General features: G+C 38.1%; 2 protein-coding genes across 5 annotated transcripts in view; one reads left to right on the forward strand and one right to left on the reverse strand.

Moving 5' to 3' along the window:
- Nucleotides 1-9,021: 9,021 nt before the first annotated feature.
- On the forward strand, nucleotides 9,022-13,304 carry twist3. Its single transcript, XM_059541065.1, has 2 exons — nucleotides 9,022-10,143; nucleotides 13,211-13,304. The coding sequence occupies exon 1, from the start codon at nucleotides 9,264-9,266 to the stop codon at nucleotides 9,879-9,881; it is 618 nt and encodes a 205-aa protein (XP_059397048.1). The 5' UTR covers nucleotides 9,022-9,263; the 3' UTR covers nucleotides 9,882-10,143; nucleotides 13,211-13,304.
- Nucleotides 13,305-14,608: 1,304 nt separating this feature from the next.
- The window catches only part of LOC132129452 (histone deacetylase 7-like), an 81,958-nt gene continuing 75,889 nt past the window's right edge, over nucleotides 14,609-20,677 (reverse strand). For all 4 annotated transcript variants that reach the window (XM_059541068.1, XM_059541067.1, XM_059541069.1 and 1 more), the window contains 5 exons: nucleotides 20,124-20,242; nucleotides 19,860-19,993; nucleotides 19,582-19,663; nucleotides 18,363-18,501; nucleotides 14,609-18,160 (listed from right to left, as the gene is read on the reverse strand). In XM_059541068.1, the coding sequence (XP_059397051.1) occupies nucleotides 18,130-18,160; nucleotides 18,363-18,501; nucleotides 19,582-19,663; nucleotides 19,860-19,993; nucleotides 20,124-20,242 (505 nt within the window). In that variant the 3' untranslated portion in view covers nucleotides 14,609-18,129. The remainder of the gene's footprint in view (nucleotides 18,161-18,362; nucleotides 18,502-19,581; nucleotides 19,664-19,859; nucleotides 19,994-20,123; nucleotides 20,243-20,677) is intronic.

The raw sequence follows: 20,677 nt of genomic DNA on the forward strand, positions 1-20,677 counted from the left end.
AGCACAATAATCCTAAATGAAAGACTGTTGTATCTTGTATGTAATCAGACTGTCAGATTGTCTGATCAGAACGTATATATGTACAGGAAATTTATACCACATTCGGTCCTGTTAGAAAAATGCATAGAAACAGCTAAAGTTTGCAAGTGTCAACTGTAAGTGCATGACATGTCTAGAGAAATCCTCGAGACACTTATCAGACTCTGAAAAGTGTTCAAGAGTCTCTTGAAGATGAGTCAGACAGCTGAAGCTCTCTCGGGAGAAGCTCCCATCTGTAGGATATATCAAATCCACCAGAAGTCTTTATTGTAAGCTTCTGTCGTTTGATTTGTGGGAGACGTCCAGGTGTTGTGATCAAAGAGAAAAAACGTCTCACTGTTGTCATCTTGTCAGATGCAATAGAATGTGAAGTTGCAGCAGGAAATCCTTAACCAAAGCCGACTTAACAAAAGCAGAACTATTGTAGCAGTATAACAATGCAAATTTATCAATGCAAACCTGTGCATCAGGTTTAAATGTAAGCATCAGGCTAATTCCCATTTGACATGCGTTCTCAGTTTGAATTGAAGACTGAAATTATTATTATTATTATTATTTTATCATCAACTCACATTCATGTCAATCAAAACTTAAATGACTTTTATTGGTGTGAAATTCAAGTTACCAAAAAGACAGGTATAGTTTTGTTATTTGATTTTGGATTTTTTTTTAGAATGTGTAAATAAAACCTGTTTCATATTAACAACCAGCTGCTTGAAACTGGTGTATATTCTTAGTTCATATTCTTCACAGAATTGGGAGTTAAGGAACAGCTGGGAGTGAAGGCACCAGGACGAACACGGCTCTCAGTGTCATGCATGTCTGCCATCTCGTGGTCTAATATATATCTGATGCATTACAACACACACTGAGTGATCATAACCATTTCTGTTAGGATATCTCTTTAATCTGCTGTTTTCTGGATGATTAGACTTGTTTAAGTGGATGACATAAAGGCTGAAAGAAATTGTGTACGTGGGGTCCAAAAGTCTGATCACTAGTGAAAATGCCTTGCACTCATTTTTAGCTAAACAAAAATAATTCAAATCTTTAAAACACAAAACGTAAAGTTGTGTTGAGAATTTCAGAATACATCAGTATGGTTTGTGCCTCCTTTGCTGCATTTACATTGACTTGAACAAAACGATCATGATTTGATAATGATCCAACAAACATCTGCTCGTCTGTACGAAGAAATCCACATAGGATTTCTAAACATTTCTTCATGTTTGGTTTATTTTTGGGTTTTAAGTAAAACAGAATTGCAGTTTTTCATTGTGGATTTCATTCTGTGTGTCCAAATGTTACCACAAGTGTTGTTTTTGGCGGCTTGTTTTAATTTTAGTTTTAGTACGGTCTTTGTGTGAAGCTGTCATTTTAGTTTCATACTCTTTTTTTTTTTTTTAGTCTAGTCAAGTTTCAGTCAACTAAAAGTCTGAGCATTTGAGTCTTATTTTAGTCAAAATTGTCCATGACTATTTTCATCTAGTTATAGTCAATAAAAATTGTTTTTAGTCTCTTTTTTAGTAATGCAGTTCTATTTAACCAAGTCAATGTAGTATAAGTACCTAGTAGTATAGACGAAACATAAACTTTATTTTACAAGGTTATATATTATTTTATTATTGTTACCTTTTAGACTCAAGGATACATCCATTCCAGACGCGGAAGAAGCTTTGATTTAAATTTACAACATTTATTTTACAGGAAAATAATAATAATGCGACTAAACGACATAAAATAACGTTATAACATTTTGTTTCGTCTCGTTTTGGTCAACGAAATAAAGAGACATTTTAGCATAGTTTTTATTTTGTAAACCACATTTAGTCTTGTTGTTATTCGTCAACAGTATTGCATTATACATTTAATTACAGTCATCGTCACATGACCAGCATTAACATCTCGTCTCGTTTTCGTCAAGTGATGAAGGTTCGTTGATGACGATGTTTAGTCATAATTTTCATTGACGAAAGCAACACTAGTTACCACAGAGCAAAAACAGAAAACCTACATTGTAGGTATTTTGCGGACCAAATAAGGAAAACTATTGAACTAAATATGGCATTTGCCAAATGTTCAGGGAAAGGGCTTTGGGACTGAGTTAGTCAATAAGAAATACCATTGACTCAAGTCAATGGGAGGTCTTTACTATGATTTAAAAAGCAAATGTGCATCTGTTTTGTGTGTATAAACCACAATTATGATAAGGATGTAACTGTAATTTCCATTTAGACCCAGCTGAAAAGGGTTCAGTATTCAAAGAGGCCTTTTCCTTTCCTCAGTGCTTGTTAAAGCATCCGTGGGTTCTGCAGGTAATAGGGGACCCTAACCCAGCAATAACAGCCACTTTGAAGTGGAAACGCTATTAAATCCACTTCTGGCTCCCCTCCTCCCACAGGAACAAACATGAGGCCTTTCCCCACAACCTACCACACAGTTCTGCCTCTTAAATTTAATTAGGATGTTATAAAAAATATTGAAACAAAGGTGCACTAGACAGAATACATCTCGGGAAACAATGCTGCGTTCATTCTTTGTAGTGTAGCCTGTTTGATGGTGTCTTGTTCGTCAGACTTGGACTGCCAGAGGTTTGTAAGGGGATAGTTCACCCAAAAATTAGATTCTGTACTTTTTTACTCACACTGACTTGATGACTTACCCACCAAATAAGATATTTTAAAACAATTTTGGTTTCTGTTGACTTCTATTGTATGGACAAAACCACTGAGACATTTCTCAAATGATCTTCTTTCATGTTCCACAGAAGAATTAAAGCAATATAGGTTAGGAACAATTCAACATACATGTATTTATATATATATATATATATATATATATATATATATATATATATATATATATATATATATATTCTCAAACTGATGTCTGTTGCATCAGATCTCATGTTTTTTTTTTTTTTTTTGCAAGAATAATTCCTCTGATAGTGGGATTCCTCATGAAATTTGAGTAATTACACTCATTTTAATGTTTGTGTATGTGTTAAACATAATAAGTCACTGTAAATTAACATTCAGGAGAACAGTTTTTTTTTTTTTGATAAAAATGAGAATGAATCCTCTGTTTATCTATGGAAAAAAAGTTTTCCTTATGCTAGCTGATGAATCTGTTTATGTTCACAGTCATGCTTCTTGCTGCAAGGTTCAAGCGATGCGTTAGTGATGTGAATAAAGTGCAGTAAAGATGAGGGCAGGCATATGGTGTGATGGGGTCACTGGAAGAATCCTCCGGCCTGGCAGTTATTTTTGTTCAATAGCATTTACATAAGACATGAATGAAAAGAACCCATCTTGAATCGGGTAGAAACCAGATGCCCATGCTGACATTAAAAGGTCCTCTGGAGACACAGCTTCAAAACGAATTTAAGGAAATGCCGCGTGTGCGGAACAAAAGCCCAAAGCTATTTATGCAATAACCATCAGAATTTACAGTTCTGTTTAGATCCTTAAAACTTTGCCTGTGCCCTGTGACTTTATTTTGATGTTTGGTCAGCTCATGAAGATCAAGTTAATGATGACTTTGGCATTTCGACTAATATTTAAGCTGTTTTTAGAAAATATGAGGACAGAATCAGGGTTTGTGTTCAGATATTTCATTTCATAAAAGTCAGTATTTATGTTTGAAAGAAATAGTTTAAGATTTATAGCTAATAAATGTTCTATCAACCACTGATTTGAAAGTGGACACTTATGCAAACTTGTTTTTGAATTTATTCGTAAATGATGGTCTTAGGTGAAATTTTTTTTTTTTTTTTTTTTTGAGTTTGACAAAAAAAAAAAAAAAGGTTTTTGAAGATTCTTCAAACTTTCCATAGACAAAATAACAACAAACATCTTTGGAATGACATGAGGGCGAGTAAATTACGATGGGGTTTTCATTTTTGGACTTTTGTCTTTTGTCTTGCCTTAGAGGTCAGATGTAGATATCTCATGACCTGGAACTGGATCAGTCTCACCTTTACCTACGATCCCACCATGACCTCTTGCAGAAACACCTCCATGTTAAGCTGCTGTCCACAGGAAGTGAGTCCTTTGGGGAGGAAATGGCTCCCAGATGTGTGGATGTGACCCAGAGCTCTGGAGAGAGAGGTGAGCGAAGGTCAGTCCTGAAGGAGGACAAGAAAAACGGACAGCAGTGTGTCACAACCCACCTTCATCACGGGATTGCGCAAGAAAAACGTAACATAAAGCTCCAATACATCTGTTCATACCTCGCTTATGGAAACAGAAATCAGATGCACTTTTATGCATTTCTGACGGTGCTGTTCCACACCCATTTTTTTACTTTTAATTAAAACTTCAATTGTAGTTAATGTGACACAGCGATATGATGTTTCGGTATCACTCATATGCACCAATTCTCACATGAACAAGTTGATTATTAGCATGCATATATCTAGCATATTGATGATGAAGCCAACGGCTCTACAATGATATTTTTGTTGCAAGTATTTGGTACCTTCATCTGATCCCATTATGCTCTAATACCAGCGTTAATTTATAGAGGCTTAACAAGGATATTTTGTTATGTCTGCATTGTCATTGTAGTAGCAACAAACTCACAAACACAGATTGCAGTGGTCTTTCATCTGTGACATGGCTTTTTCCACACGCTAGCAACAGTGAGGTCATCGCAGCCCAATCAAACAAGCCTCGCAGATGTCCACCTTCAGATATGGAAAGACCCATCCCAGTTCACGTACTGAGATCGTCTCTTGTCGCGTTAGAGATTGCCTGATGGTCGTTTCAAAGCCCAGAATTTTTTCCCGTGTTGACACACATGTTGTTTAGCAAGGCACGAACGTTCGGTGCTGAGGTGGCAACAGGGGGAATTAGAGGACGAGGGGATCGAGTCGAGGAAAGAGAAGAGCGAGGGGTCTCGAGTGTTAGTGAAACATTATGTCACGGCCTTGACGAGGAAATGAAAAGCGCAGCATCAATCAGGCGGTGGGCCAAGATCAAAGCCAGCCCCACACTCTCCCATATGGTTCTGTTTGACCAGTGCTTTGCTTTTCCCTCTTTGCTTTTTTTTTGGCATCTCAAGTCGTTTTTTCTTCTTTTCTGAGAGCGGGCCTTTTGTTTTTTTTCCCCGTCAGAAATTCCTCCACGTTACTGGGGCAACAACGTGGTAGCACGCAAGGTGAGAGGTCTAAGAAAACCAAACCTGCCACAGATTCTCTGGTTCACGCTCATCTTGCCAACATTTCCTCCTTTTTCCTGCGCTCTCTTTCATGTTTCTCTTTCCTCCTGGTCCTGTGTGTAGCCTCATACAGTATATCCTATTGTAGCATATTCACTGGTTGATGTCTTATATGTGTGTGCTCATAATTCAGGGTTGGCATGCATTTGCGCATGTGAAAGACTGCACAGAGAAATGCATGAAGGCACATAGCTTGTATATGAGTCAGTGAGAGTGTCCATGTAAAAACAAAGGAAAAGTTTAGTTTAAAATATCCACCAAATATTGAAAATATACTCTTTGGATGTTTTGTAGGTTTTTTATAGTTTTTAAAAGCTTTTATGTAATTTTCAAGAGGAAAATGTGATGTAACCAAGTAAAAAGTAATGCTTTCTTTACACCTTGAATACATGTGCACACATCTTGATTATTAGCTATTATTATTATTTATAAATATATATAGTTTTTATTTTCTTTAAACAAATATCATTCATTATTGATAGATATTCTGCATCTCCCCTGCGTCTTGATTACACCACATTAAAAAATTGCCTGATTTTTTTAAAATAATGATAAAATATCATGCCACATCTACTGAAGAAATCATTTTTGAATGTATTACATTTATACTAAAGAAAAATTATGTTTTGTAATTAAGAAATACATTTTCTACTTTAGAATGCCTTTTTTTTAATGATTCTTCTGTTTAATATTTGGACAGTTGTATCACCCTGACATCTGTAACTTTATGTCTCCCCAAAAAAGTACCAAAATTAATTTTTAATGAAGTTTTGGATGGACATACATACATACATACAAACATTTTTAAAATACAATCCTTTTGGATAAATGATGAGTTTATATTGTGTCAGTGTATAACATTACAAATATTTTGCCCCATACAATACAAAGTTGATTTATATAGCACATTTAAAAACAACCAAAGATGACTGCACAGAGTCTGAGAAATAACACCGCAGAAACAGAAATAAAGAGTAACAGTAACCACTAGCTGTAACATTGGGTAAGGTTTTAGATATGGGGCTGTCATTCCTCAGTCTGCCCTGGTCTTCATATTCAGGCCAGAGATTTGCTCAGACTCCAGAGTCTTGTGGACCCCAGTACCACTTCCACCAGGGGATCCTGTGTTACTATCACTGACCCAATTCTAATCCACCCCTGTCCAAAACTCTCGCAGCGCGCCATTGTTTATATCAGCCGTCGTATAGTTTCTCCATAACTCTGGTACCCCTAAGCTGTTTATTTCCTGTCAGAGCGTTTCGGTGATGTTGTGGTGTATAAATGTCTTGATCAGACGCAGGTGCGTGGTGTGGGAAGGACATGTGATCGGATTTGCTCCGGAGGCTGATTTTGACAGGGACCACCATGGTGCAAATCTAAACAAGCTAAAGTGCCAGTGAAAGTGCCTCCAACTCTTTGTGACACCATGGAGCAGTGTGAAATAAGTCACTGTACATGCACATGAAAACAAAACAAAAAAACCCTCTATAAATGTGAACATCTTTCACAAATAAAGGGATATTAAAGTCCTGGCCTAAGACATGGTGCTCAAATAGCAACGCCGATAATCGACTTGTGCCATTGCTTATTTCTTCTACCTCTTTTTTCATTATATCTTGTCCTCTTCATTTTGTAATATAAAATTAACTGGCAAAAAAGCAAAAAAATAAAAATAAAATGTAAAAATAAACCATCATTAAAATCTGAATTAAAATAATAATCATCATCATCATAATTTGTTTATAATCTCTGCACAGGAGAGACTTGGAGTTGTTTCTATCAGGGCAAAATGAGATGAAAAATATTGGCATATTGGATATCGGCAAAGATCCAATATCGTGCATCCCTGCTTTTTTTCCCCACTCAAAAACAGAGGTGTTTAAGCACAGATCAATGAGACCTACAATCAACCAGTTCCAAAAAGAAATGCAAAACGTGTGCTAATTAAAATAAAACAAACCTACTGGGTAAAAATACAGCATGATAAGAGATTTACAAGCCATTTTTAAAAGCCTGCTCATTTTTGACCAGGAACTCCAAATTAGGTAAAGAAGTTTCATCACAGAAGGGATGATTATTTTTGACTGAAAATTGTGTCCACCATGGCATATCTGAGATATACAAGTTGAAGGTATATAAATGTAGCTGTGAATAGCCCTCCAACATATCACATTTTGTATTTCCCCCTTATCTGGCACCGATTTAAGCTTGTGGGGCCCTGCTAATGAGCAGCTGATAATGTTGAATCAGGTGTGTTAGATATGGGAGCTGGAAAACTGTAGGACCAGGACTGAGAAACACTGATCTGAAACACTCACGCATCGGCCAAAGCCTGGCCTCTGATTACTCCTGAAAATGTATGATGTTCTTCTGTTCTGCTCTTTATTACAAAAAAAATAAAAATACCAAGACAACACAAATAGGATATAATTACATGACTAGGTCACTTAGTCATCAGTCGGAAATGTCTTGGTCTTCCACTGAACATTCTGTCCCTCTCTCTTTTGAAATCAGTGCTGCACCCTACGGCTGCATGATAGGTCTGTCAGTTTTCTTAATCTGCTAGAAGACACTGAGACAGAAGAGAGACTGAAAAATGAGGCCCCTTGTTTGTATTTATAACTGTTGATTAGAGTGCAATTCTTTTCAGAAATGAATTCATTGTGTTTTTAAATTTCATTCTTGCAAATGCTTTGTTTCTGAAAACAATTTTAAGATCAGCAGGACATTAGCAATCAGTATGACAGGATACAATCAAAGCAGGTTTGGTTTCATTTAAACTGACACTTTGTACTTTATTATAAAGGTAAAAATAAGGCTAAAAAATACTGATGTAATGATTTAATTCAAGACCAAAATCGCTTTGAGGTCTCGGACAGTCCTGACTCCAGACCTTGATTTTCCCCAGACTCTAACAAAACACAAGCTTATAATGTGCTGATATGATGCTACATTGCATGTAAACATTGATAGCATTTCTTTTTGTTATGGTTTAATAACATGTATTAAATGTTTAAGTGAAACAAAATGCTATGCATTGAATATTATTAAGTGTTTATGTTCATGGTTGTTTTAAGCTACATGTGCATGTGAGATGGCAACTTTTCATATAAACCAACACACACACACACACACACACATGAATATTCATGCACAGATGAATTTGACACAATCAACAATATATAAAAACCCACTCACAGACCCACTTTTAAATGCACATAAATGCAAGTACAGGACAGAGAAATGTCCTTGTTGACATAGACACACAGACATACATAGACACTCAATGATGTTCAGTTTGTGGTGTTCGAAATAAAGTTCAGTGTACCCTTGAACACCTCGCCATGCCATAAAGCCAACAGAGAGAGCATGAAACAGCATGCAAAACAGCAAGCCTGCTTATAAGCCTGCTTCTCAGCTGCTTCCTATTGTCTGTCTTGGTCTGTGCTGGGGGAAAAAAGAGGAGGTGTGGGGATTTGGAGTGGTGGAGGGGGTGTGTATGGACTGAAGGCTTGTTTTGGGAGAAATCTGGAACCAATATGCTTCAGACAATTTCAAGAAAACTCTACAGCAGAGTCTTTGCTGCTACCTTGGATTGTACCCCCTCCCTCTGGCTCTGTCCTCCAATCACGACGTACTTTGCCTTCCTGTTTCCTTTGAGCCGGCTCCACCCCTCAACCTATCCACCTCTTAACCAATCGCTGATCAAAGTAGGTAGGGCTTTGGAAGACTTAGCCACTGGCCTTTATAAAAGACCTGACAAACAGATAGTGATTTTAAGGTTTCAAGAACTGGCCCATAGCTACATGACGTACTGAGGAGACTGAGGAGATTTTTACGAACCCAGATGAATGGCCGTATATCTTGAGTTCGGAAAAGGCACATTTTTGCTTTGATTCATCTGGCTTTCCATTAAAATCATTCTCAGTCCAAGGCAAAGAACCGTGCCACAAAAAAAGCGAAATAGGATAGAAGCACGGAACTGACAAGGACGACTGACCGTCATGCGAGAAGAACAGTCTTGTGGCAACTTTCCCGAGGGTGGGGTCCTACCCAGTGAAGAGGAGCAAGAACGTCGTCCCAACAAGTGCCCCGTCGTGGTTGCACCACCAGCGGGTGCTCGAAAGCGGCTGACAGGTCCCAAGAAAGAGCCTGGTGGACCCCTAACACAGGACAACAAAACGTCACTGCAGGGTCCCTCTACGCTCACTCCCTCTTGCCCCAAGAGGCCCAAGAGAAGTTCTCCTCCTTCCTCATCGACCTCTGCAGCCTCCCTAGTGCCCACCGTGAGCTCGGTGTCACCTGTGCCCGGGCAACCGTTCGAGGACCTCCACACGCAACGAGTGATCGCTAACGTCCGGGAAAGGCAGCGCACGCAGTCCCTTAATGATGCTTTTGCCTCGCTGCGGAAGATCATCCCCACGTTGCCTTCAGACAAACTGAGCAAGATTCAGATCCTCAAACTGGCTTCAAGATACATCGACTTTCTCTACCAGGTTCTCCAGAGCGATGAGATGGATGCCAAGCTGGCCAGCTGTAACTACCTGGCCCACGAAAGACTGAGCTACGCCTTCTCCGTTTGGAGGATGGAGGGCGCTTGGTCCATGTCCGCCACTCACTAAACGTTCACCCGTTCCTGATCCTACCTGCCAACCCTACAGCCCTACGAAACTCCAACCAACCTCTGAACTCTGAACCTACATTGTGCCTGAGAGAAAGTGACTCTGACTATTAAATCTATCGCTGTCTGTATATTAGCTACAGCTTCAGCTTCACCAGCAACTGACTTTTGACTCCTGATGCCATGACCTGACCCTGCCTAAAGCTAACCTCTGACCTCTTAACTACGATCTTTTCACTTTTTCTCAGAGCAAACCTCTACAGGTATGTCAGACCTTGAGTCAGAAATAACTGAAATCAGCACTTGGATTTGGTTTAGCCTGATTTGTTGATCTGCAAGCTCGTGGTTCTCTATCATAAATAAGAAAATGATTGGCTCATTGATTATGGACTTGGAATCTTTGGGTTTATTATATACATCATAATGATCAGTGCTGAGTGCATAAATATTACTGTATATTTTATATATTACTGGGAAGCTCTGCACCCAGTTACAACAAACATCCCAAGTTTTAATTATTGAATAACGTTACTTGTAATAAATTATAATTAGGAGGGTATTGTCACTTAAGGCTTTCTTCGGGGTTTGTTGTAACTGGCTTGGTGTGTGTATATATATATATATAGCTTGTTTGCTCTTGGAATTTGGTTTTAAAAATACTACATGGACAAGACACAGACTACTTTTATGATAAATGTCTGAGGGAGGACATTTTACAATGTGCCGGAGATTAATGACCGTATAACAATTCTTTGCACCAGAAAACTTTTCTAAATATTGTGCTCATTTAAAATGAACTAAATGCTAACAATTTCAGATTTTTTTCAAATAAGAATAGGTATTCAGCAATAGCAATTCATGACTTCAAACATCTGTCAATTGGTTTAAATTGATGATAATAATACTAATAATAATAATGATGATGATTTCAACCCCAGGCTAATAGTATGAAAATTAAGGGTAACACTTTATTTTGATAGTCTACTTTAGACATTCAACTACCTATAAATAACTTTGCAGCTGCATGTCAACTAGCAGTCATTAGCGTATTAGTAGACTAATATCTACTAATATTACTAACACTTAATATTGATGGTCGCTCAATGGATGTTCTGCTGACTATCAGTAACTTTGCAAGTATAGCAACTTATTCTACTAACCCTAGCCTAACAGTCTACAAATGCTCTAATGAGAGTTAGTTAATATGCAGTTGCAAAGTTTCTTAAAGTTAGTAGTAAATCTAAAGTGGATTATCAAAATAAAGTGTAACCAAAAAAACAATAATCTGTGAAATATTAGCCATTTTGAGAATGTAGCATGAATTGTGTCGTGTCTTTGCAGAAAAACGGATTTTATTCTTACTCGCATGGACAAATGTATTCATGTCATGTGATCCATGTTTATCGTAAATGTTTACATGTCAGGTTTACCTAAATATTACTCAGGGCAACTTTCAGCTTGTGGTAATCCGCTGTTGAGGTTATCATACACAGGCCTACAGTTGTATCCTCTTCTGTTGATTTCATCGTATGCATTGCCTTACCCACAAGTACATTTAAATACTGCATGTAAGTATATAAAAATTAAGTTATTGTCTGCATGGCATTGCACTGGTCAAGCATATATTTCTAGATTTATTACTAAATTTATAACTAAACTAATTATATGTTAGTGCATGTGTAATAACTATGTAATTAATATGTCTTTAATATAAATTACTAAATATTCCAAATTATTTCAAACTAAGCTCTCAGAGCTTACAAAGAGGCAATGTGTTGCTATTAAAGATTACAGGGAACAAAGAAAAATCATTAAAGGAAAAGAAAAGTGAATGAACAGGAAGCAGGGAAAGGTGGAGAGGACTCTCCTTTAGCCCACGGGTGTAAATCGCCCTCCCTCTGCCCTTCACGGGATCTCGTATCCAGTGTCGTGCAATCAGAGGCGACCGGCCCTAGACATGCAGGAACCTAATGATTGGAAACAGTTGTGGGGTGTTACAGAGGTGTGTGTGTCTGTCTGTGTGTGTGTGTGTGTGTGTGTGTGTGTATGATAGTTACACGGCATACAACGCAAACAAATACATGCTAATTCAGTGTGATGATATATATATAATATCAGTTCGATGTTAGTGAACATGTGACTTACCGATGCTTGGCCACTATGAGAGTTGAGAATTATTTAGCTGGTTTTGTGTAGTTTTAAGATGGTGAAATTCCCCTGTAAACCCAACAGAAACAAATATGTTCTGCAACAGTGTGCCAGCAGTTAGCTGTGCCCAGGTCCAGACTAAATCTGTACACATTTTTCACATCTCTGCACTTAGATAGAGAGACAATGTGCAGAATCTCAGTGATAGAATCTCTAGCCGTCATTGTAATCAAATAAACTTAAATACTTAACAAAGGAAACGGGCTAGGGATGTGAGGAATTTACCCTGGCACCAATAGAATTGACAATTTTGCAGTTTTTCTATGTAGCGATTTCTTACATTCTGCATTTAAATGCAACAATATTAGCAATAAATTGTACAAGCTTAAATATATATATTGGAAAATCAACATATTACAAAGCTTTTAGCCACAACCAAAATCATAAAAAGATCCTGGAACTTTGAACTATTTTTATGAACCAGTCCTGGCAATTATCATAATATTAATCAATTAAAATTGCATCTACATGTGAATTTTTTTTTTTAGTCACCCAGTCTTGATTGGCTGATTTGTGGGGGGAAAAGTGTGCTGTTAATGGAAACAGAGTAAATACGACTCTATGTCAGGATTTATTTCGAGCTGTGGTTTCCTTGGACTAGTCATATCCACCACATACTGTGTTGCTTTAGCAATGTCCCTCATTTATACAACATGAGTCAACAAGTTTGCTGGTGCTCATGGGAATGATTGCTTTGCTTTAGGCTGTGATGACATGCAGATTCCAGCAAATCGATTGGACAATTTAAATAAAGCTGTTTATTAAGTAATCCAGATGCAAACATGAAATGCCTCCTCTCCTCCATGTTTTCTCCAATGTTTGCCTTTAATCCAAACCTTCACTTGTCCATCTTCAAATGGTATTATGGCGTGACAAATTAATATTTTTTTTAAGTGTAAAATAATCCATGCATTTTTTTATTTCTTATTTTTAGGTCACAAAATGCATGCATGCATAACGCGAAATATGTTATTTAAATAATTTTAAATGGAGAATACTGTACTGCAGAACGTTGAACAACCCATACACATTACAATATACTTGTAAATACTGTCCATATAAATGCATTACCTAGTCATTTTGATAAGTTCTGACATTCTTCCCTTCTGTCTTTCTCAACAGTATCCCACTATCCCAGAGGACATCATGCTTCAACTACAAGCCATCAACCTTTTCCTTCTCCTAATGGAGCAATACAACAAAATGCAAAAGAAAACAAACAAACAAACAAAAAAAAACAAAATCAAATCCTCCACCATCTTAAGGAATGGACACCAGCAGTGTCTAAACTAAGATTGCTCAGACCATTCCACATGACTCTATATCAAACTCTGGAAATCAGTGGCAGAGTGCTGATTTGAGATCAGCGTTCATTGACTTTGACTTTGTATGGACACACAGAGGCAGACATTGACTGTCTTAAGGACTCCACATGTATAGCTAACCTTAAAAATGATGGAAGAAATGTTACGTACACTCACTGTATTCCTGATATACAGATCTGATCATTTCAGAGTCGCTGTGCTTGTCATTTATGCTGTATATTAACCAACATTATTGCTTCTGTGACAGTGTAACAATTGTGTCATGGTATTTACCACATCAGTCTAAATGCATTTTTTTTTAAATAAAGCCGTAAGATTATTTCTGCAATATGACGACTTGGTGAATAGCAAATGCATTAAGTTCGAGTTATGAGAGTTAATTTATAATGAGCATGTTTATGGCTTTTAGTGCAAAAACTTTAGAAGAAAAATAAAGCATTTAACAAATGAGAAATGTACAAAAAAATCAACAAAAAAACAAATTTATCTTAAAAGTGTGAAGCGATAGATCAAGGTGTTCTTGTTCTCCTTGTACAAGTTCTTTAGGATCCAGACAGGCACCGCTAATTACGTAATTAGAATAAAATGTCGGCTAAACTTGGTCTGCACATAAACTTAGCATTATCCTTTTTAGTTTGAGGCTTCAATAAATAAGTCTGCTTGGCAAGAAATAAGACAGACAGCCTCACCACAAAAGTGCCACATTCTGTTGTTTAGTACTTGTAATTAGGTAAGGCAATTACAAGATGTATGTTTGAAGCAAAGTGCAAAACACACGGCCACAGTGGCCCAAACTAAAGCAGAAGCCTAAACCTGTTACGATAGAAGAAACCAGTGACCAGTGCGGACCATCTATTGGCTTCAGGCCAGCTATTAATCAAGTATTTCAGATTTATTTGGTTGTGTGCATGTGCACAACATTATTGCAATGGTTCATCCTTAGAAGCTTCAATAGATGCATGACACACCTGAAAACTATAGTTTCTCAGTATATTTTTTATAACGGTATTGCTATGCTAAAATAAAAATAACTTTCTGTAGATCTCTGTGAATGTTTTTCAAAAATGGAAAACAAATGGATGTGTGGATGTGACACATTTGATTCATTTCTTTCAGTCCCCTGGTATTTGATGTTCAGACAGAAAAGAGAGTTCACAAAAAAACAAGAAAGAAAAAAAGACAAATCCAAACAATATTTAGGCAAACAAAAAATGCTTTTCTTTTTAATTAGGAAGATAGAAACAGTACAAAATAGACATTCTTTTCTATACACAGAGAAATAAAGAAATGGGGAATAAACAAGGGAATCATTAAGTACATGAAGATTCGGAAACATCATTTCTGTTATTCTGTGTTAAATAGATCCAGTTAGTGGGGGTACTTCAAGGCACATGGGTGAAGTCTTTTGGCTGTAGGAAACTATTTACAATGTCCATACAAGAAGGTGAAAGGGAATAAATGACAGAGGAATTAAGACGGTGCTGGTTTGCTTTTACATGAGCGGTGACGACACCACACGCTCTCCGTATTACTTCATAAAGGGTTCGGAGAGATGAGAGAATACAAGAGGTATATCAAAACAGTACAAATGCACAAAGCTATTGTAAAAATACACCACTAAAATAGAACTGTATGTAAGACGTATATCAGTGTCCAAACTGCAACGGAATGTCAAGATCTGTTTGTGGTCACGGTCCCAATGAAACTGTCTCTAAATGCTGTCGATTTGTCACTAAGTCGATTTCAAAGATGCACAGGCCTGTTTTGTTGATGGAAAAATGGAAGTGCACTGTTTGAAGTACTATAAATATCCAGCAAGATCGCCGCTAGTTCTGAGCGATTAGCTATGACTTCATTAATTAGTGAACGTCTGCATCTGCTCTATTTTACAACAGTCTTCAAGGGGGTCTGATGGGTAAAGGCTACCCAGGGTCTTCATGAAAACCTCTCAAAACATCAATAAATGGATGGTCGCTATTTACATGGAATCATACAAACATTAAACTAGCCACAGTGGTTTGGTAAAAGGCAAGAAATGGATGAATTAAAGACTCGGGCAGGTGCTGGGAACTTGTTTGCGCAGCATTACAGAAATCTCACAAGGAATGCCTTGTTTTTAATTCTACATGTTCGTTATAACAGCAATTTGTTATGTCACGACTGTTTCTTGTAGTGGACGCAGGAAAACACGTTAACACTGTATTTGATTGTTAACACAGTGGTAAAAGACCGACTCAAAAAGATGGGATTCGGTCATTGTTTTAAAAATCCAAAACTTGAAAGCGAGCCGTCGGGGCATTCATGAACCCAAAAGCACAACGCAAAAGTCAAACAAGCACCATGAACTGTGCTGCTAGTGGAATGTAACATCCCGAACCACGAAGACAGCACGCGTTAACTTTGAGATACTGATACAGCATGTGGATGACAATTTCCAGCGCATTATTTTCAGAGGTTTGGCCCATCAGGATTACGCAACTACATTTTTGTTTCGAAACGTGAAAGAAGTGATATGGGTTTTGAAACCGAATGTGCTGGTGGAGTGGCACAGTATTTAAAGAGGTCAGTCTGTTTTGGTTTAAGGTTGGTGTGACATTCATTAGGGTTCATTGAAGATGGCGTAATTGTGAATCCCAGCGGCTGAGAGACATATTTAATATCACTATAAACTTCATCCACACAACTGGTGTGAATTAGACATCTATGTGCAGGCTGTGGAAAACAGAACGCCATCCAAAAACAATGCATCCCTCGTAAAAATAATAATAATAATAATAAAAACCTTCAGTAAGTGCACAGCAGTGAAAGAAATCATTAAATGTGCACCAACTTTAGACGTGTCTTCTCCACAGGTTAACAGGCTGGTCATTTCCCTCGTCCAAAACAACAAAGATCAGTGAAAAATACAGAACATTGTGTTACAAAATAATTTTACACACTGTCTTTAAAGTGGCTTTGAGAGCCCATTCAAATGTCGTATTTGCTTGTGGTCAAATAATTGTGAGTACAGAACAGACAATGGATATGATTGATAGATACACATGCACACACATATAAAGATCATATTCAAATTAGTTTGGTCTAAAAAGAGACTGAGCAACTTTGTGTTAGAATTAGTCTAGGGAAAGCCTAAGCAGTTCCTGTGTCCACAATATTAAATGTACAGTGGTCATATTGATGCAACATGTGCTCAGAAAGATGGGCGTATATGCGTTTTTTGGGTGTGGGTGTGTGCAATAAACTTGCTAATAGCTGGTCTGTCCCCCTGGCCTTCAGAAACATGAGGCATTAAATCAAATACACAAAAACAGTACAAATAAGTATCTCGAAGGTGTTCAAGTTTACAGCCTTCATGCTGGGAATGCAGGTAGAATGTAACTGAACTTGACAAGAATGCAATTGTTTTTTGCTTCACTTTTTAAAAAAAAATAAACGAATGTTTAGAGTAAAACTAAATACAGAATTACATCTTTCTATTCCCAGAGGTTTGGAAAATTTCATGGTTCACATTATGGAATGCACAGTGCAAAAAAATAAAAAATACAATTAAAAAAACCCACAGTTGTCATGATCATTTTCTTCTTCTTCTTCTTTAGTGGTTAAATTGGTTAATAGTAATGACATCATATGCCCCTTTCACACTGCGATTCCGGAAGATATACGGGTAATGTGTCCCAGCAATTGTTCCCATGTTGCTAGATTTTGCCCCTTTCACACTGCCAGTGATTTCCCCGAATATGTGCGTGCGTTCACACACAGCCCGTAAAGGTCCCGTGAAAACACGTGACATCAAGGCGTGAAGTGTAATGTACGAGTCGAAAACGCTAGGCACATTAACTTTCACTGAAGCTGGCGAACGATCTCGGCGTCAGCGCGGAAAGTGAGGAGCTAACTGATCTCTGCTTCATTACAGTTTGCACATATTTTTTTAGTCGCGAACATTGATCTGCCTTCAAATTCTTCAAAAAAGAGTTGCGCGATAACGTGCATCATCACTACAAAACACCCTTTACGTCATTAGTTCTGGCTTTTGTTCACACAGCGCTCGTCCCGGGTTGAACCCGGCAATGTTACTAGGTCCCCGACCCGGGTTCAATGCCAGAATCAATCCCGGGACGTGTTTGCTTTCACACAGAATGCGACCCGGCAATGTTCCAGCAATTTTACAGGTCCAACGTGCAGTGTGAAAGGGGCTATAGAGTAGAGTTGCCAGGTGCAAGGAAACCCCTCATTTTCTCCCAGCACAGTTTGCTTGTCAGGGGTAGTAAAGTGGGCTGCCTTTTAAAAAGGTGAAATAATCCTCAACCGCACCTGCAAATCTGCTTTCGCATCTCCAGCTTAGTCCAAAAGTAAATAGTCTCTTTTGAGGCACTGGAGGTGAATATTCCATGGCTGGAGTGCATTCTTTTAGTGAATGTTAAAAACACACTAATGCACAAAGCGGTTTTATGTGTCCTAGTGTGTTTGTGCGGTACGTGAATGGAAAAGATGCCATGGATCCCAGAGCCCCGGCAGAACTGTGGCTGCGGGTTGTTAGCTTAGCCGCGTCTCGCTGGTGGTCAGTGTTGAGGTGGTGTCTTGGGGGAGGGGCCGTGATGAGGAAGCCACGCCCCTGAGGCACTGCTGGTCTTGAGGCACGGCTTGTTCACATGGTGTGGAGCGCCATTTGGTACTGGACAGCTTTCAGACGTGTAAAGACCTGGTTTAAAGGCAGTCTTAGTCATGCTCCATGGGTTCATCAACAGGGCTGTAAAAAATGAGGTTTATGTTTAGCATCAAACAATCACCATATGTTTTTTTATGCTCAAGAATGTTTCATAATTTCCTCCAGCTCTGTATAGATTAGAAGGGAAATAAATACACAAAATAAAATAACACATTGTGTACAAAACAGGACCAAGCACTATAGAAGAGTGACTAATTGTATTAATTTCTTCATCAGAACTCACATTTTGTTGGCCAGGACCCCTACGGAGAGGGATGCCATCGCATTCACTGTGTCCGTTTCCTCACAGTCTTTCCTCTGGGCACTCAGAAACGACATCCCCACTTTGTCCATCAGAGGCTTCAGTGACGACCAATACTGACCTGAGACAGACCAAGATTTCAGAATTAACAGACAGGACTCATTTTGCCCATAATTTATAGTTCCCTATGTCATTCCAAACCTCACTTTCTTTCTGAAGTGATTCACAAAAAAGATCTTTTGCAGAATGTCAAAGCTTCTCATTTCCATTAAATGAAAATACTAAAAAGAATTTGCAAAATACTGCACACAATTTGTGTGCTTTATTCTGAAGCCTTTTTGAGAAAAAAAGAGGCTGATATTTAATGACATTCATTTCTCATATTTATGTCATTCCAAACCTATAACATGTTTTTTTCATGTTTGAAGCAAAAAATAAGAATTCTTTGATGAAACCTGAGAGATTTCTGTCCCTCCATTGAAATCCACAGTACCAGAACATTTACACTTTAAAAAAGTTCATAAAGACATTGTAAATGTAACCCATATGAACCGAGCCATTTAAGCCAAGTCTTCTGGATCACTTTATAAGATGACCAAATTTAATTAAGGCTTTTATTCACATATAAACATTGCTCAACACGCATACATAGGGCACATCTAATCTGGTAAACACAAGGTCATGAACAGACGAGGTTTCCATGAATCTGAAGAACTACAGCAGAGGGAAAGATAATGGAGACTTTTTGGTTGGTTTCTCAAACACAGATATTGTATGTCCACAAATATTCTACATTTCAAATAATAATAATTATAATACATTGATTTTGTGAATCATTGTACACTTTAGTGCATTGAAAAAAGCAGCTGGGACACTCTTTTTGGGTTCAACCGAAGACAGAAAGTCATACAGGTTTAATAATGTGAGTGACGAGTCTTGATGACAGATTGTTGAAAACTACAAATAATGGCAATAGCACAGCAAACGCGTGAGAGAGGTAGTCTTCGCCACGTAGTGCATCCCATACCGTTGTTTTTATAGGAATATTTTGGCAGAGCAGGAACCATGTGGTGCAACACCGATGATCATGATTATAATCAATATAATTACAAAGAATTAAACAAATGTGTGCTACCAGGAAGCCCGTGCATTTCAGGATAATTAGAGGCAGACTGGGACGAGAGGAGCGCGAGACACTCACTCTGTATTTGCAGCACTCTCTGCAGTGAAAGCACTGCGTTGGCATTGGGCGTCTGCAGGAGAGTCGACTCAGGAAGAGGCTCCTAAGAGAAAACGAGATGAAAAAGGGTGTTTTTGTTTTTCCTTTAAAACTAAGAGCACGCCATGCAAGACAAGTCATGTAAACACCCTTACATAACAAGAGTGCTGTTTTTTTGTTACCAGCAGTGGTATAACAGGCTTATAAAGGTATAATAAATGAATACTTGTGATGGTGTTTGCTTATGCATGAGATCTGACCTCGAGTCCCAGCAGAGCGCTGACACAGGCCTCAGAAGCATCACATATGGCTGTGAGGTCGTGACCCCCCTCTAATGCTAGAACCACGCGTCCTCCTGCTAACGTCATCAACTGCCGAGTCAAAAAGCCGAAACCTGTGGAGAGACCAATGACAACAATACTGTCACAGTGCAGAAATACAAGCATTTTTTGAGACTGCATGAATTCCACTTAAAGTATTCACATTTCAGTACTCCAAGGACATTATCAACACAAATATCCTACATTTAGCAGTGACTTTATATCCTCCCAAAGGAGCAGGGTGTCCTTCCACGGCGTCAAACCCTGAAGAAACCAACACGACGTCCGGGGAAAACTCCTGAGCAATGGGCATCACCACCGTCCTAAACATCAGAACAATAAATAGACAACATTCGGTTAATATTATATCTGTCATAGCTGCACTTATATATAGAGGCATAGTTAATAGTTATGATTTACTCATACTCATGTCATTCCAAACCTTGACTTTCCTTCCTGAAATAAGGGGATTTAGATTATTATTCATTGACAATCTTCACATGTTAACTACCGAACCTGGATCGCTAGTGAGTTGAACTTGAAAATGAATCATATCATTCAGACTGCTGTTATGAATCTGGATCGACCAATTCATCGAAAAGATCCAACTCAAAGGAATGATTCGTTCTTACTTCTCTCTTGAACTCTCCAACCAAACCCGGAGCAGATGTCAAGATAGTCAGTGAATAGCAAATTTCATTTCAGTCCATTTCTGGCTTCAGAAGAGTTGCAATATAGTGCATGAATCACATTTATGA

This window comes from Carassius carassius, chromosome 46 (assembly GCF_963082965.1).
Source record: "Carassius carassius chromosome 46, fCarCar2.1, whole genome shotgun sequence".
NCBI classification, from domain to species: Eukaryota; Metazoa; Chordata; class Actinopteri; order Cypriniformes; family Cyprinidae; genus Carassius; species Carassius carassius.

Coding starts and splice junctions, on each gene's coding strand:
- twist3 (XM_059541065.1), top strand. CDS start 9,264: ATGCGAGAAGAACAGTCTTGTGGCAACTTTCCCGAGGGTGGGGTCCTA.